Raw genomic sequence first — 19,347 nt, forward strand, 5'->3', positions numbered from 1 at the left:
CTGGCCGCCTTGAAGTTATGCCAATTTCAGTATCGATGAAACTCATTGGCCTGCTGGGCACTAATAATTTACGAGATTTTTCATGCCACGATCGCGCAGCTGGATTTAAGGGACGCCGTCCTAGTTTGGCATCTCCGTGATTGATTGATTGATTGATTGATTGATTGATTGATTGATTGATTGATTGATTGATTGATTGATTGATTGATTGATTGATTGATTGATTGATTGATTGATTGATTGAAAATCAACCAGACTTATTACAAAATATGTCTATGGGGAAAGAGATCGGAGCATATTCTAGTCTAGCAGCCCTCTGGATATGAAGGATGTCCAGTTTTATCGACCTTTTATTAGCACACCTTTAAATAGAAATGTTTGTAATAAACATATTTTTTAAAGCAAGCTTGCGCAAGTGTTTCTGGAAATTATGGTCAACTGCATTGTTTAATAACGGTGCGTTGCCCTGACGTTCATCAAAGAAATTAGCCTGTTACATTACTATGAGAACTGAAACAAAAATGTTGTGTTAGTAATCGTTTATTTTATTTAAAGCTGCGGTATCTCTATCAGAGCGTGCGTATCTATATCACCATTTTCGCGTCTTCGCAGTGCTGTATGCGTACCCATTGTATTCTGCGGTTTCGTAAGACGTGCAAGATGCGGGGCTACGCGCACAGCAGGCTATTATCGATCGCTCATTTTTGGACTAAGACCCTGAGACAAATGATATCAAGTTCCACCTACGTAGCCTCTCATTTTTCGGTTCTGCATCGACTCAGTGGGACCCAGCATCAAATTTGCGGGTGCCAAAAAAAAAAGCACGATGACGAAAAAAAGAAAAAAACACAGGCGGAGACTTCTCACGCTGAGGCACTCTCATCCGCTGCGGCTTCCGCTAGCGGATTGCAACTTCCGCAGTCAGGAATCGAGCTCATTATGCCGGCTCTCGTCAACGTAACCTCGCGTGCCTAATGCTTCGTTCGGCGGGGGTGTGCGTGCGTGTGTGAGGTGCATAAGGTGGGAAGTGAGGGGGTGAGGGCGTAGGACGGAGGGGGTGTTGGAGGAGGGGAGGGGGGGGGCACACTGGAACGCAAAGCGTAGAGCGAGCGAGTCCTGATGTATGGCAAGCATCGTCTAGAAGGGGCCTATACTGGCTCGCCGAAACATCGGCCCTCGTTAGGGACACACAATTTCGTCATTAGCGATGCGAAGCAATCTTCGAAGCAGCACGAGCGCCGCTAATTTCAAAAAAACTCGCCGGCGGCAGCTCCTTTCTCCGTCTGTAGTAACTGACGCACGTGCTCTGTGTTCGGGAGCGGATCGGCGGCCGTTCGTACCTGTGCGCGTTTCGTACAGTTTTGCCGCTTTGCTTCATTCGGCGGCCACTCCGTAGTGCATGGGAAAGCCGAGTTTTTCAGAAAAGAGACCACGTGCCAGTTCGCTGGGCGCGCCGGCTTGCCGCGTCATCACGGCGCTGCTTCGGGGGTTGATGCGCGAACGCTGTCCGGGTAATTGGTGCGACTCGGGCCGTGACTGGGCGCTTAAAACGGGCTCGTCCGCGCGTGCATACCCTTGACCCCAAAAAAGGGCCGCGTCATTAACGAAACTCAAAGAACGTGGCAACTACCAACCGGGGACCGGCTGATAGTCATAGTCGCTGCAGACGGTGTTATTGTTGCCGACGCAGTGAAAATAATGCGCTTCGTTCCTGCAACTGGCTTTACCGTGCCTTTAAGAAGAAGGAGAGGGGGAAAGGGGTGCTGCGTCAGCGCCGCTCTGATTTGCTCAGTGGCACGGCAATAATTAGGCTCTGGCCTTCCCCTTTTCGCTTATTCAGCCAATTTTGCTCGTTATTGAAGTTCCTGCGAAGTCGCTTCGCGCCAGGCCGGCGTTAGCGGCATGATTGATGCGTGAAGGCTTTTCATTGGCAAATCACCGCGCGGCTATACAATGCCGCGAAATTCTCTATTTTTCGTTCAATGTTGATCATGCCTTAAAGCAGCGGTTTCTCTGAAGCCAAGGCCCCGTTACGCTGATAGAGAAGGACAAGTTGGGGAGAGGGCAAGCGTCGCAAATTGAATTTGAGATTGACGCAGATGATGGAAAACCTCCTGCCGCCAACCGAGCTCCGCGCATTGTTGTAGCTGAGCAAGGTTTCGACGCTATAAACAAACAACTTTTATTTTTATTTTTATGATGAGTGGTTTCAGCCAGCTTGCTGAGCAGACACGTCGAAAGTTTTAAAAACACGATTCTTATTACATTTAAAGAGCTGAAATGTCTGTCATATTTTTCCCCCGTCTTTTGAAGCTTGAAAGTCTTAAGCAGAAGGGCAAGATGAATCTGCATCGGGTGGCGCCTTGTCGACAGGAAAGCACCGGAACTGTGTCATTACGCGCTGGGATTGGCTGCAACATACCACTGTGCCAACATCTTTTTTTCTTAATAGGTTTACGAGATCATTTACCGGTTCGGGAGGAGGAGGAGACAAAGGGGAGGAAAGACAGGGAGGTTAGCCAGTGTAAGTACCGGCTGGCTACCCTGTGCTGGGGAAAGGGGTAAAGGGAATAAAAGGAGAAAGAAGAAGAAGAGGGGAAAAAATGGAAACCAGAAAATTCACACAGTAACGCGATACTACGCGCTACAATACACAATTCGCACAATTCGCTTGTCCTTAAACACTTCAGCAAAGCCCTTAAGGCCTTGAGTGCCGAAGCCCGTCTGGACCAGTGTCCTAGAGCTTTTTCCTCTGTAATGGGGCGATTGTCCAGTTTTTCTAGCGCGGTCACGAGCACTTTTCTTGGCAGTTTGTAACGGGGACTTACCGACGTACACTAGTGCGAAAATCAGTAATTCGGTGTGTCACAACTATTTCACCCGGATTTATATTTAAACGCAGTCCTGCATACAGACGGTCAGCCCGAAGTAAGAATGGTCCTTACTAGAAGATATAGAAGGTTCCAAATAAAAATCCCGCAAGGTTTTTCTATTATGCTCCCAAATGTTCTATGTAAGATGGTCCGCACGAGCTGAGAGGCAAACTTAACGTTGGTGGAGTTTGTATAACTCATACCTAATGAGTCACTCCATGACCAAAGCGAGGGTCAGATAGTCTCTGACATCTGAGACATTTAGAATTGCTGACCGAAGTACCCTAGTGACGCTATTGTGGCTGTGTGCTTCGTCACTCAATGGTGGTGTGGGGTCGGCTGTTCTTTTCTTTCTTTCTGTCTCCTTTTTCTTCCATTTTTTTTTTTTTGCTCAATCCGGTTGCCGCGTGGCGTGCTAGAAGCTTTGACGAAAACATGCAAGCCCGCTTCAAGCAGGAAATGCGTAAATGGCTCGTGGAACGTGTCCTTGGGGCAATGTTCATGACTAAGCTTGACCTACCCATAGCATCGAGAGAGATATTTAGAATATCTTCATCTTATCTTATCCTATCTTATCTTAATTAATCCTGAAGATGTTTGCCCGGCTATAGGTCTAGCATGCTACGCCATATAGTTAACATGACATATCAAATTAAGTATCCATGCATTGTTGTATTCATACTCAACATACAGTAACAAGTACTAAAGTGTATGGCAGATGAGGCAGGCTAACAGCGCCTTCGTTGCTCGCAAAGCAATACCAGCACTGCTCCAATGTCCACTTTCTGATAGCCTGGCACTGTGTCGCATCCCGTAGAATCTGCTGCGCGATCAGTCAAACTTGGAGTACTTAAGCGACGCACTTCGATGTAGTTCTTCTCCTTGAGCGAGAACGCTTGGGGACACCTGCTGCCGCATAATGCTCACATGAGCTGCGTAATGTTCGTACCGTAACCTTGGAACTTCCCAGCTGCTGTGGTGTTCCTTTTTTTATCTGTAGCGAAGTAACTCTGGAACGAAGTGTAGACAACTGTACAGGAAATACACGCATGCAGAAGAAGACGGCGTCGATGAACTTTCTAATACCGGCGCAGAAGAAACAGCTGTGTAATAGTATTTGTTTCGTACACAGTACGAAACGTATGCTAAATAAATCGTTCGTAGTCAATACGTGCACGGTTCTCTCATTATCTGCGGCAATCGTTCGTAGCAAAGCGCAGTTGGCAGCTTTTTTTTCTTTTTTTTTTTTGCCATCTGGTGAAGGCTGTTATCAATACTTCGAAGCTGAGGTAATAGACAGGGAGGAAGGACCCGTAGTCTTGACTGAGCTCAAGTAATCTTTTCGCACTGAGTCGTCTTTAACGCACAGTCCTCGAAGTAGGGATGTGAATTTTATGTTCGAACAAACGGTGAAAAAATTATCCGTAAAAGAAAAAATAATTCTGGCCTAAATTTTTTTACATTCTTTGCTAGTTGTTCAGCGTTGTTTCTTCTTCCTTCCCTTTTTATGTCGCTCTCGCTTCATCTCGCATCTAAAATTAGCTTTTATTTTCTCTTTAGAATCCTGAACTCTACATAGAAAGATAAGCGAATCATGGTGCAATTCTTTAAGCATGTGGTTTGACAAAGAAATTTTGCTGCCTTATGCTTTTGCATTTCACGATTCTCTGTGGTTTCTACGGTACGCGACGATACCAAAGGAACTATCGTCATCGTGTCATCGCGAAAGAATAAAACAAGACAGACACGGAATGTTGAACATAAGATATGGGGTGGCCGTCCTCGTCATCACCACTGTTCCAAGCTCCAAGCGAGGCAGAAGTTCACACGAACACTAAGAATTCAAATGGCTGACAGTGGTTGAACGAAGGATTCCTCAGGCTGCAGTCGACGATTGGACCGGTGGACTTGTCTTGGTCATGGCCATTTCAATTGCTCCCATGACGATTACGAGTCAGTTGTTGAAACATTGGCTCCAGGTTCAGACGTCCCTTGTTCGACCGCTTTTTACAGCGCTTACAAATTTTTTTGAGGGGAACTTTCGGGCGCTTGTTCGTTTTCCATGGCTGAATTATGCGACGTGCGTAATAATTCAAGATAGGTGTATGAATCGAGAGAATGCATGCTTTTGTGAGCTGCGTCAAACCAAGATTGGAGTTTCTGTACAATGAACGCTCGGGAACGAGGCACTGTAGACGAGTATAAAGTTTTATTAGTAAATTGACGTTCTGTAATGTTAAAGCGGCGACGCTTACTATTACTGGTGTCTTGGTGAAGCATATATGATCCAAGAACAGAAAACTACTGAGAATGCCGCGAAATGTTGCCGTGATGTATCGCGTGACGTCAAAATATGTGACAGCGTCAATCATCGAGTCTAGGTAATTCTTTATCGGTAAAGGACTACGTTTCATTCTAAAAAAACAATGGGATCAGCCTCGCAAATTCGGCGAGATTTGTTTGGCTAAAATGGTCCAAATACGAAAAAAGTGCTTCAACGTCATTACGTAACACTGCTGTACCGGTGTTAAGGATTCGGCGTGCAGTTTATTAAAGTTACCCTTGCCCCTCTTTTTCTCCAGTAATGAGCAGCCTTTTTCGGCAAAACCAATGAAAAGAGAATTCCTAAAGAATAATTTACCGGTCTAAATTTGCTTACTCTTAATCCATAGAGAGAGAAGCGAAGAAGGAAAGGTAGGAAGGTTAACCAAGGACGTGCCCGGTTGGCTACCCTACATTTTGGGAGGGGAAAAGTGAAGAACAGATAAGGAGAGAAATCCACAGTGTCCCTTAAAGAAGGCGGAAAGAAAAACAATATTTCCGTTACCTTAACGCTTGCGCCACAGAGATGTGATTTGAACTGCTCGAATACTTTCGAGAAAGCTGCGACTCTTAGGGTGTATTGTGAAAATTAAGGAATGGGCGGTAAAACGCTTTAGTGTATGGCGACCTCTGAATAAACTATGAGGAGCACTCGTTTGTTTATAACACGGACTGTGAGTAAGGCAGACACAAAGGCACACGACGAAGGCGTTTCTGTATGTGCCTTCATGTGTGCCCTAATTACAGACCAGGGGCGGCTTTCACGAACATTTAACAACGAAAATAATAACGAATTTAAGAACGCGATCTCACATGTTTCGTAGATAACTCCTAGTCCGCACAAGGACGCGTTCCTAAATTCGTTGTTATTTTCGTCATTAAATGTTCGTGCAAGCCTCCCCAGGATTTCTTTAACGATTGCTCGGACAGCATGAATGAACAACTCGCTCAAGAAGCAGTGTCGCCCGTTTGCCTCGTATTGCATTCTATTCTCCGCCATTGATGTAGCAACTTCGTCTTCACCATTCTCTTGAGTTTTAATGGGATAGCATTATACGTGGGCTTCACCCACTTTGGAGGTATCGCGTTCTTCTGATGAAAAAATATGGGCCAATCCCGAAGGCAGTGCATTCTGAAAATATACGCCTATCCCAAAGCTATGGCAGTGTAACACACTGTCTCAAAGCGCTAGCTGTAACGTGGCAAGAATGCGGGTCACTGTCACGTGACGCGCGCGCCCCGTGTTTCAAAGAGCGACTTTAGCAAAACAGACGCAGGCGCGCTATCGTGGCCTGATGGTTGGCTAGAACATTAAGCTGCTGTGCTGGAAGACAACGGTTTGATCGCCCCATTGGTCACGAATTTCTTCACAGCTTTATACGCGGACTTCACCCCAGTTGGAGGTATCTAACAGAAAACTTGTTGGTGGGGTGAGCGAGCGCGTCACAGTTTGCACGAAGTTGGTAAGAGATGCGAGGTATGGAAACGTCATTTCGATAAATGAGAGTGTGCAAGGCGTGAATGAGGGGTGCTGAGTTCTGGGCTACCTTTTTTTTTCTACCATTTTGCTTAATCGGAGTGCACCCGCCGCGATAGTTTAGTGGCTATGGCATTGAGTGACTGAACTAGAGGCTGTGGGTTCGATCCCGGCCGCGGCAGTGGCGGCATTTCAATGGGGCCCAACGGGAAAAAAAAAGAGGAAGAGAATAAAGTTCGGGTACTAAGATTTAGGTGCATGTGGAAGAACCCCGGTTGTTCAAAATTATCCCAGAGTCCTCCACTACGGCGTTCCTCATTATGATATGGCTGTCGTGGCACGCAAAACCCCATAATTTATATTTATTTAAATTTTACGGTGTTTTCGCGTTTGTCATTTTTAAATTGGAAATGGGCTCGCGTAACGCCAGCGTCACTTTCTTCTTCATTAACTCCCTGAGGTTCGCCACTGCGATGCTATGTTAGGTTATCGAGCAAAAGAGCAACACAAAAACTGAAAGCGTGAACCCTAACGCGATATGGGGTGCCGAAATCATCGCCGTTCCCACGAAAACACTTTGAGAAGTCATCCAGTACGGACGTCGTCGTCTCGACGTCGTCTGCGACGACGCTCTCCTTGTCTCTCTCTCCCAACCTCCTCTCGTGCAGCGCAGTCCCGGACCTTGCTTTCTATATATGGGCACCGCGGGATTTCTCAGAACACGACAGGCATTCGATGGCAACGAATGAAAATTCTGCGAATGCGTCAGCGTCCCTCTTACAACAGACTCTGCCCCCAGGCTTGGTTTTACACCACCGCGCGCTTTGATATTCGCAAAGAGGGTCGTCGGCACGACTTCGCCGTTGAGGGTAACACGCTTATGCCCGTTGTTTATCATCTTGTGTAGACCCCTCGGATGTTTCGGTTGTGACCTGTAAACGGTCCACTGACATGGCGACGCTTTCGAAGCTAGTATCGTTGTTTATCTATGGACGTAAACTTCAAGAAATAGGCTACAGGAATACTGGTGTTTTCACAAACATAAAAATGCTGCCGAACATCTCCAGCAATATGGAAAAGAAGAACAACAAAAGAAGCTTGAAAGAACATAAAACAAAGAAACAAAAAAGATAGGAAAGCGAGAGCACACCAATTCAAACGATGCCTTCTATTTCACCTTAAAAGTGGGCAGCACAATATAGGTAAATTTGGATCAAAAAAAAAATACCTGCGGCAAATGAATACCAACTTTATTCACATTGAAGACAAAAAAAAAAAAGTGTTTCAATCAGAAGAAGACGAAAGACAGAACCAGCCCCTCTTCGCAGCTAACGCGTAGATTCAGAAATTGCAGTGCGTAAATTGACTTTTTCAAGCGTCATCGTGTTATCATCCTTCTGCGATTAAGTACACGTAGCAGACCTTATATTGGTTGTGTTTTGTGCCACGAGCTCTGTAGCAGCGATTACAACCAACCATCACCACTACTGCATTAATCTTAATCCTAGTGCCACAGCGTTATGGTACCCTAGGCAGACTTTTCTCGTCCTTCGAATGATAGCGACGCCCAAATGCACACCTTTCCTATGGGCACGCGCTAGTTATACGGTGGCCATACTTTATCACACTTACCGCTCGGCGACGTTTCCTTTCAGCAATGCGAGCACTCCCACTTTAGGAGAGAGATGCTTTTCCAAAGCAAAATGCCTTGGCGTATGCTGCCTTCAGTCTGCTTCTATGAAAAAAAAGGAATAGAATGAAGAGAAAAACGCGAAAAAAGGAATTATACTATTCGTGCACTTCCTTTGTGTGGGTTTACGCGAGCGAACCTCTTCCGCATTTGTTCGCCCTGGCGGCAGGGTTCTTATTATTTCAGAGGGAACCCCGCCATTAAGCAGAACGTAAGGCGGGAGAGACAGAAGGAAAGAGAAAGAAAGAGGTGGGCGGGCAGCGGAACGACTCAAGCAGGAACCTTTTATACGCGCGCCAGCGAAACAGGCCGACAGAAGTAGAGGGAGAGGAGGGGGTGTGCGAACTGTTTGCACTGTTCTTGTCCTCTGGGAGTCGCGACTTTTGTTTTCCAGAGTGTGTGGCAGCGGCAGCGGCAGCAAACACCATCAGTACAAACACACACACACACACACAAATGTAACACAGCGGTGCGTTGTACCACCACCCGCGCGCGGCGCTCTTCGGTCGTTCTCACAGTTCCGTTCACTTAGCTTCACTCTGACGCAGGCTCCGGCTGATTTTGTATTTTTTTTTCCGTTACCGAGCTACGTCGGGCGTGCAGAAACGCCGCTTTTCGGCGCGCCGCTTCTCTCCTTATCCCCGTGTCCGATTGCAGCTCGCGCACGCTGCGACGGCGCGCCATTTCCAAAGCTTCGCCGCTGTACTGCTCAGTCTCACGGGGAAGCCGCCTCCGCCGCTGCTCGCGGATACAGCGCGACTACTACTGCCAGTTGCCGCCGACGGGTATCTAGAGAAAACGTCCTTTTTCTTGCTCCGGGTTCCTCCGCCGTTCACCACTATTACTCGCTGCGAGTACCGAGATGCGTCCGCGTTCTTTATTTCTGTTTTCTATTCTTCTTGTTGTCTCGTCTGCAACGAAGGAAGAACGACGGCACTGGTTTCTGCTTTCGCCTTCTTTTTTTTCGAGGCGCTGATCACTGAGTCGTATATGTGTGAGTATTGTTGGAAACTCCGAGTCTGTTAACCTTACGCAGGCTGCCACCACGTCTCCGGGGACACTTATAGCACTTTTATAGAGACTGCGTGGTGGTGGGTGGTCGAACGACGACGCCTAGATCGCTTCGCGCTTTCGTCGTCTCTCTCTCTCTCTCTCTCTTTTCTTCTCGATCGAATCGCTTAAGATGAGGCTAAAAGGTTGTCGTAATAAAAACATCGCACGATTTCTATGCGATCCCGGAGCTTTTTCTCTGTGTATTCTATTGCTTTTCCACTCGCGCCAGCCAAACTACTCGCATTTGCTTTGAAGTTTTAGACGACGGGGCTTTTACGGTTGGCGCTCGTAAGTCCTTATAACGTGTCCGGTAACGTTAGTCTTTTTTCCCCGTCTCTTTGGTTTTGCGAGGCACGTTCAGCGAATGAAGGTTAAATCTGAGCGCTCATTTTAGCAGCTCATGATCCGGGCTTTCATTTTTTATTTTTTTTTCGATAATGACGACTGTCGAGAGGACTTATTCCTATTATCTTTTTTTTACTGAAGAAACCCCCCGGGCAACTTCCCTTTTAGAACGCAACTGGAATTGAGTAAGCTTTTGAGAGCCCGCATCCTTCAGTGATGCAAACCTCATTTCTTAAAGCGAGTATGTTACGAATTGTAAATTGTTTCTTACGGCTAAGCTTGCATAGAGAAGAGAAACTTCGTCCACTTGATATATTAAGAGAACAAAACAGGATGATTTCGCCATTTTTTGAAGAGCATTAAGCATCGTAGTGACGTTTAAAGTGCCCTTCAAAATATTTCGCTAGAAGAGAAATATAACTACATAAACTGAACAAGTTAGCATTTAACATGGACCATGGTATAAGATCTAGAAAATTTCGACGAAAGAGAGCGCAGTGTAAGTTCAACGAAATTGCATTTCCAGAGATTTTGCAAGCACGTCTTATTGAGTGCTACTGTCGCGGTTCTTAATGCGCGTGGGTTACGAATCATACCTTGGCTCTTCCGACAAAGCCTGAATGGAGTGAGTGAAACTCGGTAGGCGTTCTAACTTAAGCAAACGAGGCAAGTTGTTTCAACAAAAGCCATAGCGATATGGTAATCTGGGCTTCAATAAGTGTTCAGAATCTCACATCTTTGCGTGCGCGGGTAGATATAGCTACGCGAAATGTACAGGTTGGCATGGGTCGTAAAACATTACATGGCAATTAACAAACAACATTCGTCTCTAGTATGCTGATCCCGTAGTGTTGCTTAATACCTACTACAAGTACTACATTGTTGTCTTCGTCACTCGATTAGAGAGAAAAGTTCTTTAAAGATGCTGGATTTGTTTGCCTGATTTTCCTGCTGCATGCAAGCACGATATGCGTGCACGTAAGCGAAAGCACGACGTACGAAATGAGTTTTTTTGTTGTTACACTGTTCCTATTTCAGTCCCGCGTTCGTTTAATAACCGCCTTTACACCGTGATGAGATTCCATCGTCGTTACCCAATGTTTCCCGGAATTAATTCTTGTCCCCATTACGATGCTCCAAACACGGCTGCCAGGGTTCCCTGCCGCACCTGCACTGTCTGAAGCAGGACAATTAAGAAAAAGAGCCTGGTAACTACAAAAATAGAGGAAAGAAATACCTTGATGTAATTACGAGATCATTTGGCAGGCCCGGTTACCAGTCGCGGAGATTAGATGCTCATCCCGCAGGAATAGAAACTCGCCAGGGTACACGGATTAGAACCTCGCTAGTGCATGCGCGCACGCCAGGTATTCGTTGGACGTGCCTTCGCTGAAGACAAATATGAAACGCGAGAGCAGGAAAGCAAATACCGAAATAAGGGCGAAGAATTTCGTATTTCAGGCAAGATACATTTCCACGGGCTGCACTCAACTGAACACGTGGCAGATTGCGTGGATCGTGAGCGTAGCGAAAGCCGAAAATCCCGACCCCTAGCTTGCGCAGCTGCATTTTCGCCGAATATGGACGCTCGCTTCGTTAGTACGTTATTTCGGAGCCGTCATACACTGCAGAGAACCATGCGGTAATGTCCTCACGAGCTGTAGCAGAAACAGAGCAATCAAATTAAAGCTGGGGTCTCTTACTTTTCTCTTACTTCTTTTTTTTTTTGCGTGGATGACAGTTCCTAAGACACGTGTGCCATAGTCAATGACAACCCTAATAATGCAGTCAGAAATGCATTGTCCTGCAGCTCCAAAGAGAATTCATATAAATGATCCGACCAATCACGTGTGCTCATTTCTGTGACGTCACGTAGGAGGCGAAATTCCTTGAACGTCGGCATCTCTCCAAAAATATGTACGTCTTGATGCCCGGAAGCACGGAGGGAGTGCGCTTTTGTGGGCAGAACTTATACTGAAAATCTTAGGTTTTCGCCAAGTATATAGAGCAAAGGAATGGCGCGATCCATTGTTCATCAGTGAAATTCTACCGGCGAGGCCGTTGGTTCAAAGGGCGCTTCTTCTGTCACTTAAATAAAATAAATTGAGGGGTCTTATCTGTCAAATACCACGATCTGATCATGAAGCACGCTGTAGAGAGGGACTCCCCATAATTTTGACTACCTGAAGTTGTGTGACGTGCATCCGATGCGCTTTTCACTAGCGTTTTTGCATACCGCCTTCATTATGCAATGCGGCCGCCGCAGCGGGAATCGCCTCCACGAGCTCGCGCTCAGCAGCGCAAAGACATAGCAACGAAGCTGCTGCGGCGGGTACGCTTATCGCTTCTGGAACGGAATAATGCAATGATTCCTTCTGCTCGATTCCATCTCTTTCTTGTCGTTCACTGCTGACGACCCGCCGCCACTCTAGGGGACAACGCAGCCGGAGTGCTGCTCGGAACACTGGCCAAGCACGAAAACAGAAAATAATTCAAATAGAATCGTTACATTATGCCGGTTCTGAAAATGAGCTCTCAAGAGGGCGAACGGACCCCTGATGCGCGCACGTGTATTTATTTATTTATTTATTTATTTATTTATTTATTTATTTATTTATGTACCTCACAGTCTCCCGAAGGAGTATTGCGTGAGGGGAGGATACACTGAATTAGCAAAAAAGAAAGGAGTAAAAAGAAATTATACATTGTTAGCGAGTAAACGTGAAAGAACAAATATCTAACCATATAAATAACGCGATAAATGAAACAAGACGAAGCCACCGTGGTTGCTCAGTGGCTATGGTGTTGGGCTGCTGAGCACGAGGTCGCGGGATCGAATCCCGGCCACGGCGGCCGCTTTTCGATGATGGGGGCGAAATGCGAATACAGCCGTGTACTTAGATATAGGGGCACGTTAAAGAACCCCAGGTGGTCGAAATTTCCGGAGTCCTCCACTACGGCGTGCCTCATAATCAGAAAGTGGTTTCGGTTCGTAAAACCCCATAATTTTTAAACAAGACGACTGTAAGAAGTAGCAAAAAAAGCAGTACCAAGAAATTATACAAATGGTAGCTGGTGAAGACGAAAGAACAAGTCTCTAACAATGTTAAAGCAGTGCAAAATAAGCGTTCAAACAAAACAGAAACTATACAACTTCGCTAAAAGTATTTACTTAGGTGCGCAGAATGGTTTAGTAGTGATTAATTATGGAAATAATATGCATAAGCGCGCTTTGAAGGATGCAGGGTCAAGAATGTCAACTATGTCGTTTGGTAGGTTATTCAAATGCTGAATGTCACGTGGTAACGCGTAAGAATTGAAAGCATTGGTTCGGCCAAAGATACGCTGGAAACTGAGATGATTATGCAGACGCCGAGATGTACGAGATGGACGAGTGAGTGGCACGGTGGACGGGCGCGTGCTATGGACTATTTTGTGAAATAGACAAAGCAATGCTATGGTTCTTCGTGATTCAAAAGATGTGAGGGATAAAGATGACTTAATGCTAGTCAAGCTAGAATCACGGTGACAATCTCTGACAATGAAGCGGGCGGCGCGGTTTTGGACTGATTCGAGAGAGAATAATGTTTGCGCGTGAAAATAAATGACGAAACTTACTTTCGCAACGTCCCTCGCATATTGTTAACATCATAAAGTAATAATTATCTGTTTTATATATAAAACAATCTGAACATGTTGATCGAATTCAGTGCACCCTTAAGTATAGTAAAAGAACATCTCCGATTTCTTCTTTATTCGTTATTCAGTCACTCAAGCTTTTTCTGCTCGAAGAGCCTCATGATTTAGCGCATGAATAAATGACAGGAGTTCATCCCGTTGAGCAATGTCTCTGGGTCTTTGTAAGGCAGACTCGGATACGTACAGCGCCTCAACCCACCACGCGAAGTGAAGGATGCGCGCGGAGAGAATTAGGTTTCCTCGTGGCGGTGAAGCCAAACCTAATCTTCGCAGGTGCTTGTTGCGCCTCCTGCTGTATATACACCGGCAAATGCGGGGACGTGACGCTTTTTTCTTCTTTTTGTTCAGACGGCAACGTTGCATTGAAGCTCTTCCTTAATTCTGCTTTCAAGAAAGGTAATTCAGTTTTCTCCATGCGGAACAAATGAGTGGTGCTGATGAACACGATAACGTAATACAGGCGCGGGAAGTTGAGTGAATTCACGGTGAAAGAGCTCTTCTCGTCCCGAGGAAACGAGGCGGTTCAGCTTGTGTCAACGCTTGGCAAGCTTGCCATGCACCGTGGGTCTTCTTTCCCGCGGAAAACAAAAAACTATGCTCGCTAGTGAGAGAAAGAGAGAGAGAGAGAGAGAGAGAGAGAGAGATAAATAAAAAGATGCGACGCGGTAAAAATATACAGTGTTTGCAGGGAAGCAAAAGGGTAGGACAGAGGAGGGCGGAGGTTTCGACGCAATCTAGGCCGTGTTGTCAAAACCGACCGCGTACTACAGTGTGCACAGGAAAGAGTAAGAGGGAAACATAGAATGGTGGAAAAGAAAGAAAAAAAAAGCACTGCAAAGAAGAAAGACTGCAGCAAGGTGGCCGTGATGGGAGCTTCTGCGGGTCTCCCGAGTTCGTCGCTGGTTCGAGGGTGGGGCCGCGGAAACCAGAAGAGAAGGGGTGGGGGGGGGGGCGCACGAAAATCATGTTTTCCCCGGCGCAAATATTGCGGCGGGTCGCGGCCACGCTGAGCAAACTCACTCCGCGCTATAGCGGCGGCGGCGGCAACGACGATGGTGGTTTCACGCAGCTTCTTGTACGGAGGCAAACCCCTTGACTGATCGTGTGCCCGAGCGCTCCTGCGCCAAAGCACCTCCTTTCCCCAATTTCCCTTCTCTACCCTCGAGGGTGCGGGCGAGGGCACGGCCTTCCTAGCTAGCCAGCTAGCTGCTTCGCGTCATATGGCTCGGAGGGAGGAACTACATGCGCCCGTGGGTTCCTGCTCTGAATTGGGTACAGCGCGCCCGGCCGGGAGGGTCTCCTGCTTCGCCATGAATGCGAAGGAGCCCCGGGCCCGCTGATCGAGAAGCGACGGCGCTGGCCCCGAAAGATGAAAAGGGGCGGGAGGAAGTGGTGGAGCGACGCAGCATAGCGTGGCCACAGTTGGTCAGAATGGCCGGGCTTTTCCTTATCGTGTCTCCTTTCTCCGTTTTTTGTTTTTGTTTTTTGCCTCCCTTTATAAAAGGAGGCGTCACCGGCAGTGCCTCTGGTCACTGTCGCGCAATTTATATCGGCGCGCGCGTGGCATGCACAATGCGTAGCGGTAGACAGTGCCGAAGACTCGGGAGAAGTATACGCGCTGTAAGGTGAAACTCTTTTGAAATACGACCCTCTGTGTTTGTTTCGGCTTGTACCCCGACAGCACCGCGCACTGGCCTATACCGCACGTCTACTCCGTGGTTTTACTTACTAGTCTCGTCCATTCATTTTGTTGGTCTCTCTTTTCGGCCCCTTACGAGCTCCGTAGCCGAAGTGTGGGGGTGATTAAATACAGGAATGGTTCAGCACGTAGATGGGGAAACAAAACTGTAGGCACAGTGCGTCAGCCTCAGCGTGCAAAAGAAAGAGGCATAAAAACACACACATTGTGCCGAAATGCTTTCAAAAGAGCGATGCAGTTCCTTTAACACTTTGAGGATCGTTAATGCAGGGTGTTCACGTGAAACCTCATTGATTTCAAAATGAAATAAAACATAAACTGTGACACATAGAAGCCTGCGGTCTGTGGCATCACGCAAAGCAATTCAAAAAGTGTTTTATTGCGTTTTTTTCTTCTAGACAATTCGTTTCGTTTTGTTTCAGGGGCTGAATAAATACCAAAAATGACACCTCAGGAGAGAGCCCAATGTGTGGTGTGGTATGCGGAAACGAAGTCGCCCATTGCTGCACAACGAAATTTTCAACGTGAATTTCTACGAAAACCACCAGACAGCAATGGGTGTCCTTGCTTCCGCATACCACGGCACACATTAGGCTTTCTCTGGAGGTGTTACTATTTTTGGTATTTATTCAGCACCTGAAACAAAATAGGAGGAATCGTTCGGAAAAAGATAAACAATAATTTTTTTTATTGCTTCACATGATGCCACAAACCGCAGGTTTCCTTGTTTCATAGCTTATTTTTCATTCATTTTGAAATTAGGGAGCTTTTATGTGGACACCATGTATCTAACTTGCGGTCCATCTCGAGATCAGTAACGGTGAGTTGGACGCTGCACGAGGAATATCATATGGCCTATCTCTTGTTAGATAAATCCAAAACAGTCAAATTGTGACGTTCACCGACGTCTGCAGTAGCATCGCAGTCATGATAACTTCGTTATGTTTAGAAGCAGATATGCTCTTTAAAAAACAGCAAGCATGTGACATCTAGAACTGAGGAACTGGTGAAGTCAGATGCACTGTTGCCATCTACGGTAAAAAAAAAAGAAACTGCAGTGTAGGTACAATCTCTGTGTTTGCACCTGATTAGTTTTCAAGCGCTCACAGCAGCTTAAGTGCAAAGTGAAACGCTTTACGTGAATGTAGTGTTATTTGAACTCTCCGCTAGGTATGACACCGGCCACTGTTTGCTCATAAAGAAGAAGAAATGTTGAAATTTTGTTACAGTGACTGCAGCTTCCGGCTCTTTCCGGAAAGAGTGAGCCGTGTGTCTCTCTCGGATCTCTGTCTAATGCCTATATTTTTGTTTTTTCGTTTCTTTTCTTTTCCCCGCAGTTGGTTATACCATGAAAGACATCCGCTACCGGTGGTCGGACGGTGACACGTCCGTCCGCATCGCCAAGGAGGTAGAGTTGCCGCAGTTCAAGGTCCTCGGTCACGTCCAAAAAGCCAAAGAGGTTGCCCTAACGACAGGCAAGTCCAATCACTGCCGCGGCTCTGCGCTGCTACCCTCACCAAAAATGCTCCCGTCCCAAGCCCCCACTTCTAGCAACGAAGCACCACCGCGCAGAAAGAAAAAAAAACGGAAAAGAAACAAAAACTAAACGCGAAATGACAAAAAAAAATCAATCTCCCTTCCGTTCCTACTGGCCTTCCCGAACCTTCATCTATCGTCTCCTGCCGCGGATGCGTTAAGCCTCGCTCCTGCGAAACACTTCGTCCTTTCTTTTTTCCTGGATGAAAAAAAAAAGGGGGGGAGGGGTATTGGAGAACCATGCGCCCGTTGGCGCATCGGTAGCGCCCGCAGAGCTAGCGCTTCCTTCCGGGCCTTGCGTTGCCTGCTCCGAAGCATCGATTCGCGAACTCATTTGTCCACGCAGATTCCCGTTTAGGGATAGTAAACCGGAGGGGGTTGCAGGGGGACGACACTTCCCCAAGGCGGCCACACCTGATGAGCTGTGCCGGCTCTCCACATTGGGTGGCCAGTGGCCCTGCACGCGCCCTGTCGCCTCCGAAGGCCGCCTCTGGCGCAATACTGCGATCGGTCACGGCGTGTAGTCACGCTCTCAGCCACGTGTGGATCGCATCGCAAATCAGTGCCCACGGCGTCAGCGCCTGGCCAGTTCTTCAGTCAATCAATCGACCGGCGCTACGGAACGAACTTAGCTGAGAGTAACTTTTCTTCCCAATTCGTACAGAGTGCGCTTCGCACTGCGTGAGCGCTTCCTGCCCGGAGAAGCCGGCGTTTAACCCGGCTCTCCCCACTGTAATTTAGGCCGGAGGTCTCGCGTTTATTATCGTCGGTGCCTCGCCACTAGATCAGCTCTCACTGACGTCGCCTGATTAGCTTTAGCGGCGATTGGAAACGCTAAGGGTGATAAATACGCTCAATGGGGTGTAGTGGGAAGCTGCGTAGTTTTTCCGCCAGTGAGTCGACTAACGCATCGGAGCAGAGTTGAGGGAGCAGTGGTTGGATTGGATGTTTCGGGAGCTGACATCTGCCTTGAACTTTCTCCGTAGTGTCGTCTGTCGCTACGGCGCGATATTGAATAGGGATGGTGGGATATGAGAACCCGTCATTAGGGATCGTGAAGATGAGCGCATACGCCTCGGAGAACAGCGCTACTTTGTTCGTTGCTGAACCATTCCTTGCATTAATCCACTTCCTCAGCTTACAGAATTGTTTTTTTTTACTAACTGCTACAGACTGAGCAGTGTGACTGCTCAAGAGCCCGCTACACCAAAATCATAACTAAGAAAACAGAACACTAAAAAAAACATAAATTAAGAACGAAAATCAGCGGAAGCTTTTACAAACGTGTGAAGTACACTTCAAAAAAGAAATAGTCCAGGCACAGAATATATCGTAATTTCAGCAAAGTCTACAGCATATTTACAGACATCTTGCAGACTTATGGACTTCCACGTTTCTTCGAATGATGCCTGTCGACATCAGCCGGAAGGCCCTTTCGGAAGACTATTGTAGCCAGCAGACCAAAGAAACGACGTCAACAAGAGCTAACTAATAGCGCGATAACTAGCAGTAGTCTGCCTAAATTTACTTCTTTAAGAGATTGCCTGGCAAGTTCGAGCTGACAGAATTTTGAGACGGCGTCTGGGCAACATTGGGCAAAAACGTCTTTAAGGACTGGACGGGCAAACCGCAAGGAAAGCGCTGACTCGGCGTTGGAGCCACGAAATGTGCTGTGTAATGCATGTTTTTGGTAACTTGTATTCAGTATACGCAGCTGTTGAAAATATAGCCTCTTCATGACGCAGTAAACGCTGCGCGAAACTAATACAACCATAGTTCGTTATTCCATAGAGTCAGAGAATGTGCATTTGATACTTTTTTGCTACTCACCACAACATTATGCCAGTGAATGCACACTTCGTAATCGGTCCTTTCTCTTCTTCTTTTCTTGTGATTTTTTTTTTTAAACAGCGCTATTGCCGTTGCACCAGATAACCGAGAAAGCACTTCACAAAGCAGTGCACCTGGCTTTATGTACTTACTCTTCATAATCAGTTTTATTTTTACACCAATATATTATGTCTGCATGTAAATCAGTTCATCATTTACATTGCATTGTGTTTCTTGATATAGGAAGCTGTGATCTCTGCATGAAAGCAGTCCTTTTCGCTCGAGCCATCGATCTGGTGCGTGTTAGACTTTGAATACATTCAACAGTAAGTTGCAAAGTCATATGTGATGTATTAAACTTTCAATTTGAAGCCATTCAACAAACGTCCCTATTCCTCACCTTACGGTCGTATTTCTTATTGTATTCTGACGCTGGTAAAATACTCTCATTCTCTTGCACAGGCGCTTTGTCACTGCATCTAACATTACTTAGTCCGATGTTGTTTTCTTTGTTTTCTTTTTATTTGTCAGGCATAAACAGCACTCTCAGTGGCCCCCTAGAACTAAGCTACGTAAAGTGTTGAAAAGGATGACGTAGGCATCTCAGTGAAGCTTGTAGCCTGAACAATGAGCAAATTATGCAATTTTCTGTCACGACAATATATCCATCTACCCTTACATCTAGTGGATCCCTATGGAAAGGTGGGACACGGAATTTTTCGCCGTGGGCACGAATTTGTTTCCGCCAATTTTTCCAACATGTTTAGAGCACGGGTCATCATTAACCGTAATCGTGGCACACTTAGGTATTGCATTTTGTGTA

At 46.6% G+C, this 19,347-nt stretch overlaps 1 protein-coding gene across 2 annotated transcripts in view; it reads left to right on the plus strand.

Annotated features, from left to right (window-relative positions):
- Positions 1-19,347, plus strand: part of Rdl (Resistant to dieldrin) — a 229,627-nt gene that overhangs the window by 176,268 nt on the left and 34,012 nt on the right. For both annotated transcript variants that reach the window (XM_055073792.1, XM_050184372.2), the window contains exon 6: positions 16,496-16,633. In XM_055073792.1, coding sequence (XP_054929767.1) covers positions 16,496-16,633 — 138 coding nt within the window. The remainder of the gene's footprint in view (positions 1-16,495; positions 16,634-19,347) is intronic.

The sequence above is a fragment of the Dermacentor andersoni genome, chromosome 4 (assembly GCF_023375885.2).
Source record: "Dermacentor andersoni chromosome 4, qqDerAnde1_hic_scaffold, whole genome shotgun sequence".
Classification (NCBI taxonomy): Eukaryota; Metazoa; Arthropoda; class Arachnida; order Ixodida; family Ixodidae; genus Dermacentor; species Dermacentor andersoni.